General features: G+C 41.4%; 1 protein-coding gene across 1 annotated transcript in view; it reads right to left on the bottom strand.

Annotated features, from left to right (window-relative positions):
* Positions 1–164: 164 nt before the first annotated feature.
* Zcwpw1 (zinc finger CW-type and PWWP domain containing 1) overlaps positions 165–10225 on the bottom strand; it is a gene marked incomplete at its 3' end in the record, with an annotated part of 17480 nt that continues 7419 nt past the window's right edge. The window contains exons 6-14 of the mRNA XM_023714319.1: positions 7077–7193; positions 6256–6376; positions 5261–5336; positions 4608–4712; positions 2929–3012; positions 2069–2135; positions 1600–1685; positions 896–956; positions 165–238 (exon numbers count right to left, since the gene is read on the bottom strand). Of these exons, the coding sequence (XP_023570087.1) occupies positions 165–238; positions 896–956; positions 1600–1685; positions 2069–2135; positions 2929–3012; positions 4608–4712; positions 5261–5336; positions 6256–6376; positions 7077–7193 (791 nt within the window). The remainder of the gene's footprint in view (positions 239–895; positions 957–1599; positions 1686–2068; positions 2136–2928; positions 3013–4607; positions 4713–5260; positions 5337–6255; positions 6377–7076; positions 7194–10225) is intronic.

Here is a 10225-nt window from a genome sequence, read left to right as displayed (position 1 = left end):
AAAAAGAAAAAGAAAAACTGTAGGGATGTTCAGTAACGATTCAGGGAAAAGAGAAACAGATATGGACCTCATTTCCTCATAACTGTCAGACTCTGAACCTTACCTGGCTGGTCCAGACCTGGGTTCCCGGGCCTGCCTTCCTTTTCTATCATGGGTACAGTGCACACTGTGGATTCACTGTGCAGACACCGCTTGGTTCCCTTCTTTTTCAGGATCCTGTCTTGTCCATCTGACATGCCTGCATCACCCCCACCCCCAAACATGAAGAAAATGTATTTGTCTCTAAACAGCTTGGCAAGAGCAGACGGTCCCCCACATTTAGTCTCTACCTTGCTCAACATCTTCTGCTCATTTTCAAGCTAGTGAGTTCACTCAGTAGTTCCAAGTTCCCCAACCATTTTGATTTTTTTTTTCCTCCCTGGTTCTTTTCTTTTTAAGGTTCTCTTCAGAACCCACCTTCTCCACAAAGTTGTCCTTCCTGGCTAAAAATTTAAAACCTTGCAACTTAACCTAGTATTTTGTAAAACACAACATTAGGGGCCACCAGGCACAGTACATGTCTGTAATCCCATAATTCTGGGAGGCTGAAGCAGGAAGTTAACAGATTGGAGCCCAACCTGGAGCAATTTTAGTGTCTTAGAGATCTTGTCTCAAAATTTTCAAAAGCGCTGGGAATGTACCTCAGCACAAAGGCCCTCAGTTCAATCTCTAATACAGCAATAATTAAAGAACTAAAATGAAGCTACAGCTTCCTTCCTAACGCTAGTCTTGCCTGTATTTTCAGGCCGAAAGCTGAAACAATCAGTGAGGTCCAACTACTCGCAGATCCCCTGACACCTTCTGCCTCCATCCGCCTGCACTGTGCAACATGTCCATTTCCAGGTGGCCTGCTTACCTTTCAGTTTGGGGTTTTTGGTCTTCATCTTGGCTGACTTGGGACCAGGCAAAGTTGGGTCCTGCAGATGGGAGAGAAATTTTTTTAAAAGATAAGCTGAGTCACATAACTATATTTAATATAGAAAGATACTATAAAACAGTGAGTAGGCTGATTCCTGAAAGGGGTCATCTATGAGCCTGACATTGTCTACATGTGTGGCAACACAAAATGTGTGGTGACCTTCCCCTTCCACTTAGTATTAGTCAATGCAAGGCTTAATGCATAGAAGAAAAGTAGGCCACAAGCATAACAAACTAAATAAATAAAAAGGGAAAATAAAGTATCTGTATTTCATATTCCTATAAAAGAGATGTAAAGAAAATGAGTGACTGAATATCCTAAGTGTCCACATGAGGGCAAAAACTGTAGAGAGAAGGAATCTACTGTTCTCTGAAATTGCCCCAGGTAGAAACAAAGAAATACATTAGAAACTGAGATCACAATCAGGAACTTCTGAGAAAGATGAGAAGTTCAGAGAATGGGGAAGAAAGAGGAGAATCTCCTTCCCTAGAGACCCCTAAGAGATCACTTGTTGGGGCACCCCAGGTAAGCATGGGGTGGCTCAAAGTAAATGTAAATCCATGCCAGCCAGATCCTTACAGGAACTTCCTATAATGAACCCCACGATCTTAATCTAAACTAACATTTAAAGTTAATCTTACTTTTTTCTCTTTCTCCTCCACCTCTAACTCATTGTCTTCTTTCTCCACGTTGGACTCAGGGCTGTTAGCCCCAGGCAGCATTAAGTCTAGAACAGAGAAAGGAAAGACTGATTTATCCCAAGTAGTTGATGTGTTAATGGAACAAATTCCAGAGAATTAATCTTCTAATTCTACATTCTGTGTCCAAATAGGATTTTTCCAAAACATGTTCCCAGATTATCACGGCTCCACCCTTTTCAAAGTCCATCACTACCTACACACCCCACCCTCTCTTCTCACCCTTTCCTCCCATTCCCATTTCCGCCCATGTACCCATCCATCTTGAACACTGGGTCAACGACATTCATAAAATCCTCTTATTATAGAACCCAGAACTAGGCTGATGACATAGACTATAAAGTAAACTTGGACTGTTCCTTCATGGAAGAACCCCTCCCATCCCTGTCCAGACTTCATCCTCTACCTCTACCTTGTTTTTCTTCATTGCTGTCAGATCCACAGTATCGGTTCCAGAAGCCAAATAAGTTAACCCGATCCTGAGGGAACCAAGAAATAAAAAGCATCATCCACTATTCTCCCAGGAGCAGCCTGCCCTGTCCTCTAGACTTTAGTTATAATAAAAATCTGTATTCATTTTCCACACCATTTTCATTTGAAATATCACATTCACTTTATCTGCACTTTTGCAGAATAGTTACAATCTTTTTCCAGTTTAATCATAATTCAACAAAAAAGTGGGAAAATGAAATTCACAAGTTCGTCATTCTCCTTCCCTGCCTCACATCCTAGTGGAAGAAACTGAGTGCAAAAAAAAAAAAAGAAAGAAAGAAAGAAAGAAAGAAAGAAAGAAAGAAAGAAAGAAAGAAGCTGAGTGCAAAACTGAGTAACAGAGAAGGCAGGGTGGATATACCTGAGACTTGAAGTTAAACAGATTAGGTAAGAGGTCCCCTATCACAGTGCTTGAGCCAAGAGAAGAGAAGATCCCCCTTGATCAAGGGCAGGGGAAGGAATGGGGAACTTAAGGAATAGTCAAGGGAATCTGGAGGAATCTGGAAGAGACTGCACACTCGGGTGTGGTGGTTCATGCCTGTAATCCCAGAACTCGGGAGGCTGAGGCAGGAGGATCCCTTTGAGTTCAAGGCCAGCCTGAACTGCACAGTGAAATCCTCTCAAAAAGATGAAAACTAAGATAAATAATATAAAATAAAAACAAAAATTCGACCGCACAGTGGGGAAGTACAATCAGCTTTTTTACAGGGGACAGGGTACAGTGTGTTTTGTGTCCAAGTCCTAAAGAGGAATAGGTATGTGATCTGAACACTCTGCCACCTCAATGTCGGTCTGCTCTGCTTTATGAGCCATCATTACGGCTACTTCCAGTTTCTGAATGTAGTCCTTGTTCCTGCACTTTTTCTGAAATGGAGGAAGGTTAGAGTCAATGATAAATACTGGTTTAAAGGTTAGTCAATAATAAATACTAAATAAATAAATACTAGAGAAATGACTCCAAAATCCTGCCACCCACTGGACAATATCTTAACTACATTTGTTCCCAGGTCCTGGTAGACAGGATCCTCTTAATCATTTGGGCTTAGACACAGCACTCCACTTTTCCCTAATAAATCTCTCACCAATTCCTAGAAAAATTTTCAACCAACATTTAGGTGTCCTTTCTAAAACAAATCCAGTGAGAAACTGAGAAAAAAATAAAAAGAGACTGAAAGAGTTCAGGTAACTCCATATTTTTTAAAGTTTCTTTAGATCCAGCTGCCTGATGTCATCTTTACTGTTTAATTTTCTAAGGCTCTGAAACTGCTGGGTCTCTTTGCTCATTTTAAAGCTAGTCAAAACCAAAGTGACTGCAGAGAGGAAATATGATTTAGTTCCAATGCATCTGGAAATGTCTGGAGACAATTTTTGGTTGTCACAACTAGGAGCAGGGTATGGCGAATAAGGGTAGGAGATGGCACTGACAAGATGCCAGCAAAGCCCAAGGAAGCTGTTAAAAATCCTGTAATAAAACTGGACATGGGGGAGATAGCTTAGTGGAATAAGTGCTTGTCTGGCAAGCGCAAGGTCCTGAGTTCAATCCCCACCACCGCAAAAAAAAAAAAAAAAAGAAAAAGAAAAAGAAAGCAAGCTGTAGTCATCATGTACTAGTAATTCATTTATATGGGGCCAGGGAGATGGCTCAGTGGAATATGCACTTCCCTGGCAAGCTCAAGAGCCTGAGTTCAAACTCAGGTTCTACCAAAATCAATCAATCAATCAATCAATCAATCAATCAATCAATCAATCAATATGAGCATGATGGCACATGCCTATACTATCAGTACTAAGGAAGCTGAGGCAGGAGGATCACTGCAAGTTTAAAGCCAGCTTGGGCTACACAGTGAGCTAAAGGCCAGCCTGAATTACATAGCAAGACCCTGTCTCAAAAAAAAAAAAAAAAAAAAAAAAAAAAAAAAAGAATCCCATAATGCACAGGACAGTACTCCACGACAAATGTTTTTCCAAAATGTTTACAGTGCTAAGACAGAAATTTTAACTTTATCTGGTCCCTTGCATCTGCTACTTCTGTTTTGGCTCAACTGTAGAAAACCTCCATCTTTTTTTTTGAAAACCTCAATCTTTAAAAGCACCCTTTTTAAAGCTTTGCAAATGAGGGGAAGAGGCACTGAAGGGGCGGGGAGGGGATTGGGGAAAATAGAAGACTCAAGATATATAAGCACAGGTACACGTTCTCTATGATGAATGTGAATGTTATCATTATGTATATCTAAAGTATACTAATAAAATTAATTTTAAAAAGCCCCACTATCTGCACTTTGGGTAGGATGACTGAAATCATGGCCTCACTGCCCCTCATGATAACTCAGCCCTGGGACACTGGGTCAGACACAGCACTTTCACCCAACAGTTCCCCTTGGAAGTAGACTGGGTTTAATAGAGAGGATATTCCATTTTCCAAGTCCCTGTAACACCACAGACTCTCAAGGTTTTCTCACCACTCCTGTTTGCTCCAGGGACAGCTCTTGGAAATTCTTTAGCATGTTCACTGGAATCCAAGCACGAGAAACTGTTTCTCCAAAAAATGTCACATGGTACTTAGACTGCAATAAAAGATACAATCGTGTATGGCTCCTGTCCTTCCCCTGCTTTTCTCCTCTTGCCAGAAAAGGAGGAAGACAGGGTGAACCATAAGGAAAGTGTTTGGTCTCATATGCTCCCTCAAGCCTGACTCACCTCACATCATTTCATTGTTCTTCCATTCTGATCTGAGGAATCCTAGCCAATTATCAAAATCATAAATGTCCTACTAGGGGGCCTGGGCCTAGCTCAGTCCTTTAAGTGGCTGCTTCCACAAAGCTGTCAGCCTCAGGTTCCTGGAGTTCGAACCTCACAACTCTCCCGCTGGCCAAAAGTGCCCTGAAGGCATTCGAGGAAGAAAAAAAAAAAAAAAAACCCTTATTCCATAAATGTCCTACTAATGGATATTCAATTAGATTCAAGTTCTATGTGTGAGTACTTACCTCCATGTTTGTCACTCTAGATAAGTGTCTATTTCCACTTTTGTCTGCTGACTAGGTCTATGTTTCTAATTCTAAATATCTCTTAGAATGAATGTGTACATTACTCTTGCCTGAAGTAGGAAACTCACCGGAAGAGAATCAAAATGAGATGCAAAAAGAAAATACTCCTCCAAGTCAGGATCAGATTCTACCATGCCTGGCCACCTAGAGAGAATAGTTGGGCAAAGAAGATAAAGAGGAACTGGATGAACAGAATACAACCTCATTAATACACACATACAAAAAAGGGCAGCATATCCTGTGAATAAAAGATCCAAAACATGTACCCCACCCAGGTTATAGTCCCTTCAAGAGGCCACTACCAAATGATTACAGTGACTTCCATCAATCCACACTCTTTCCTTTGCATGCCTCCCACATCTCGATTTTGTGATACCTTAGAGGCCACCTCTTCTTTTCCTACCCAATTACAGCAGCACTATCAGATCCTCTTTTCCAGAGAGATAGCACCCCACTCTAAAACCTCCAGAAAACATGCTTTATAAAGCCACAAGGGCCAGCCACATATCTCAGTGGACTAAAGTGTCCACTCTGTCAGAGCACAGCAGTCAGGGTTTGATCCCCACTGTACTGTGCCAGCCCCATTCCTGGGGTGCGCTGAGACAGAGATTGAGACTGTGCGTAGTAGCACATGCCTGTAATCCCAGAATTTGGGAGGCTGAAAACAGGAGAATCACTACAAGTCCAATCTATGTAGTGAGACCCTATATACCCTGTAGATCCTGTCCTAAAGTCATAAAAAATAAATTAAATAAAGCCTCAGAGCTAACTCCCGTGCCCCCTTTTTTTTCTTTTTTTTGTTTTTGAGACAGGGTCTCGCTATGCAGTTCAGGCTGGCATTGAACTCACTCACTTTGCAGCCCAGGCCATCCTTGAATATGGAACAATCCTTCTGCCTCAGCCTCCCAAGTGCTGAGATTACAATTGTACATCACACACCCAGGCCCCACGTTCTTTTTAAAGGAAGTACCATTACTACTGCTTTCCATTTCCTTCCCTCCCTCCTTGAATCCATCATTCCCAAGTTCAGAAAGAATGCTCCAACTGTGTCATGGTTCCCTACCATGGGTAACCGTATTGCTTGGCCCAGATGATGCATCCTGGGATATAGGAGGCATAGACCACTTCACTCTCATTCCCTGTCCAGGTCTCCTCAGGAATATCACAGCAATTATAATCCAAGTCTGCCAAAATAGAGAAAGAATAAAGATACCTACAAGTAAACATCTAGATGCAGACTGGAAGAGGACAAAAAGTAGCACACAGGTAACAGGTGGCACCAAAGGTCATGTGGGGAAGAATACACCCAGGGAGGAAATGCAGAAGCAGGAGCACTGCCTCCTAATACTTCACAGAGATTCCGACCTCTTGCTTACACCTCATGGTGTGACTTTGTTTCCAACTGGAGCAGAATGGGGGTAATTTATATGAAACTGATTTCTCATCTGTAAAATAAATAAGCTGGATAAGATTATCATAGTGTCTTCCAAGTGAATTTAAACACTATAATTTTAAGCTCACTGGGTTTTTTTCACGTGCTTCTCCTCCTCTATCTTATATCTCCTCCCTGTCCACCAACCCAATACTAATATTTTAATCAGGTTTGACAAATCAGACCAGTTTTGAAGAAAATGGAATTTACTTAGTACTGTACATATATTCAGACTCCAGGCCCCTCCCCATAACACAACTCTGCAGGGTGTCTTTTTTCAGCCCTTATGCCCAGATTCATCTTCTACAGGACAGGAAGATTGTTCCTTTTCTCCCAGTCATTACAAGGGCCCCTTGAGTGCTAACTACACTTATATCATATTTATCTAAAGAATCCATGCAGAAGAGAAAAAGAGGAACAATAAAAACAAAAAAATTACCATTCCTTTTTACCTGTATTCTGGTGACAGAACCAATTATCTGGGAGAACCGAGGGGTCAATGTTCCTACACAGCCGCCTCCATTTTCTACAGTTTGGAGAGGAACACTGAACCCAGACTACACAATGACCTATGACAGGAAGAAAACTGAAATAAGAGACTAAAACATGCTCTTCTTTCTTCAGTGCCACCAAAATCATTATAACTTTCTCACTTACCCCAGAATCACATCTCCATACAGACTTTACTTATCAACTAGACATTCTCTGAATTAAAAATAACAAAAGCAAGGCTCAAATAATGACTTGCTCAGCAGTCCAACCTGGTGACAGAGCTGACCTTAGAATTTAAATCACACATCTTGACCTTTCCTCTACATTAGGCTGAAAGGACTATTTCCTGTATTAACAGTCATTAAATTTAAAAGGTGCCTTAGGGTCGAGGATTTAGCTCAGTGGCAGAGCATGTGCTTAGCACACGTGCCATCCGGAGCTCCACCCTCAGTGTGAAAACAAAAACTCCTGGCAACTTTCCAGATAGTGCCTTGATCATTCTGAAGACATGGTACTGCTGAGAAGCTATTTTGAAAAGATAACAAGAATCTTGTTTTTTTTGGCAGAATGGGGATCAAACTCAGGCCCTTGTGCTTGCCAGGGAAGCGCTTATCCTACTAAGCCATTTCCCCGGTCCCAAGAATCTTGTTTGTTGGGCTGGCCAAATAGCTCAGCGGATTAAAGCACCTGCAAGCAGGCTCAGGGGCAGGGGCTTCAATCCCAGGGCCTGCCGTGCTAGCCCCGCCCCCAGGGTGTGCTAAGACCGCAATTAAGACTGGGCATGGTGGCATGCGCCTGTAATCCTTGCTCTTGGGAGGCTGTAAACATGGGGATCACTACAAGTTCAATCTAGTGATGAAACTCTCAACATCCTGTACACCCTTCCCTAAAATTAAAAACAAAACAAAACAAAACAAAAAAAAACACCTTGTTTTTGCACAACATTCATAGTTCTCACCAGAATCTCAACTATTTACCTATTCCTAAAGTTGCAACCTCTAGGACCAACACCCCTGGTCATCTCCCTCTAAAACAACCTAAATTTAAGTCTAGCATCTCTCCACCAACCATTCACTTTGAGCCTTACTCAAAGAAAAGCCTTCCTTTTATCCACTATTCTCTTTTTTTTTTTAGTATTTCTTAAAATATGTATGTATGTATGTATTTTATTTTATTTATTTATTTATTTATTTGGTACAGGGTCTCGCTACACAGCTCAGACTCATAGTGATCCTATCTCAGCCTCCCTAGCACTGGAATTACAGGCATGCACCACCATGGCATGGCACGGCACACCTGGAGTCTGTGGCCAGCATGGCATGTGGTACTGGGGATTGAACCGAGGTCCTTGTGCTCACCAGGCAGGTGCTTAGATGGCCAAGCTATCCCTCCCCAGCATATAGAGTATCTTCTAAGCCTCCATATCTCTGTACTCCCACATCTTCTAAACTGACCCTGTGTCCCATACAGCTTTTCCTCTCTCCCTTTCGTATTCTTCCAATGCATTCTGTAAAGATCTATAGACTTGAATAATGAACTTCTACACATTCTCAACCTCTTCTCTGAAAGTCTATCTCCTTCTAGAAGCCTGAAAATCCACAAATGACACTGTTCCACCCAACCCCACCTCAGCCCCTAAGTGGAGTCTGCTACTTTTCATGCCCCCACATCTCTCAGAATAGAAGTGGGGCCACATCATCCTTACTCCCACTGTCTCTACTCCTTTCCTCTTATAAAAACTCTTACCCTTGGGATCCATGCCATGGGACTCTACCACCCTTGTGTCTCCCTCATAAAGATGGTAGCATCCAGCTCAGTTTCCTCCTCCTTTCTACCACCAGCCTTTGATCTAGATGATGACCACATCCACAAAAACAACGCATACAGCACCTATTCTCTCGGTTCTGTAAACTTTTCCTCCCCATCACCTCAGGAACCCTCTCTCACACTCATGTACCCAACTAATCTTCTGCGGGAACCCACACCCACTGCACCACTTACCCAAACATCCTGACAAAGATGCCTTGTCCTCCTACCTCATCTGTTCAAAAGCTGCCCCACAACTTTCCTTTTTTTTATTTTAAAGAGAAAAAAAAAAAAAAGAAAACAAGGACAAAGATAAAAACAAAGCAACATAAAATAAAAACAATATGCTAGTTCAAAACAGGAACAGAAAATTAATAGTTAAACTACACATTTATTTTTTTTCCAAAACTGATTGATAGAATAGTTCCAATAATTAATATATTGTACACTGTTATCTTCCTAGTGGTTATCCATAGTACAAAATGCAAACAGGATATCCTGTCCAAACACTATTAGTACAAATCTTTCTTCTCATTGAGTTAAGTCAAAGTAGCTGTATATCTATCCTAACTATTCTGCATATACAGATACAAAATGGTCCTTCCTTTGTATCCCCTTTTTTTGTTTAGTCCTGTCAGAAAATGGGTATTCCATTGGCATCTAAATACTACAGGTGCATGAATTCATCAAAACAATCCAACACAGTCCAGTAGTCCACAATAGTAGAGGGTTATCCACAGAAGTTATTGACTGGAGCCTTTCACAGCTCAGCATATTAATATGGTTTTACTTTATATACCTCATTTTTATACTTTTCTGCTGGATGGTTAAGACCAAGACAAAACAAGACCTATAAAACAAGAAATATAATTTTTGTATCTGATAAGGTCAGTCAAGTACCCTCAGGATTTATCCTGTAACCCTGTACCACAGTTTACAGATCCTTTGTCAGTGTCAGCCATGTGGATGAATCACGGCCATTGCTTGACCAATTTGCTCTCTGTGAAAGCCTGAGAAAATGTTTTCTCTCCAGGTGACTCTCCTTAGGAACACTCTACATCATCGATCACACTGCTCTGTGGCCCCATAATCTCCTTGATCAGAAAATTTGGGACACAACTGAATTAAATTGTGTTACAGTATAGGTTCTCCTATGTCCTGAGTCTTCACTGACCTTGAAAGGCTAAGGTCAAAATGTTGGCTGTCCTTGCAGCCCTTCTATTTCTCTAATTTTTGATCTGCAAACTTAGGTTGTTAACCCTCCAGAAGAGAAGTTCATTATTACCCTACAACATATGCAGTT

Source organism: Octodon degus, unplaced genomic scaffold (assembly GCF_000260255.1).
Source record: "Octodon degus isolate 3935 unplaced genomic scaffold, OctDeg1.0 scaffold00035, whole genome shotgun sequence".
In the NCBI taxonomy this organism is placed as follows: domain Eukaryota; kingdom Metazoa; phylum Chordata; class Mammalia; order Rodentia; family Octodontidae; genus Octodon; species Octodon degus.
This window is presented reverse-complemented; position numbering and strand designations above follow the sequence as displayed.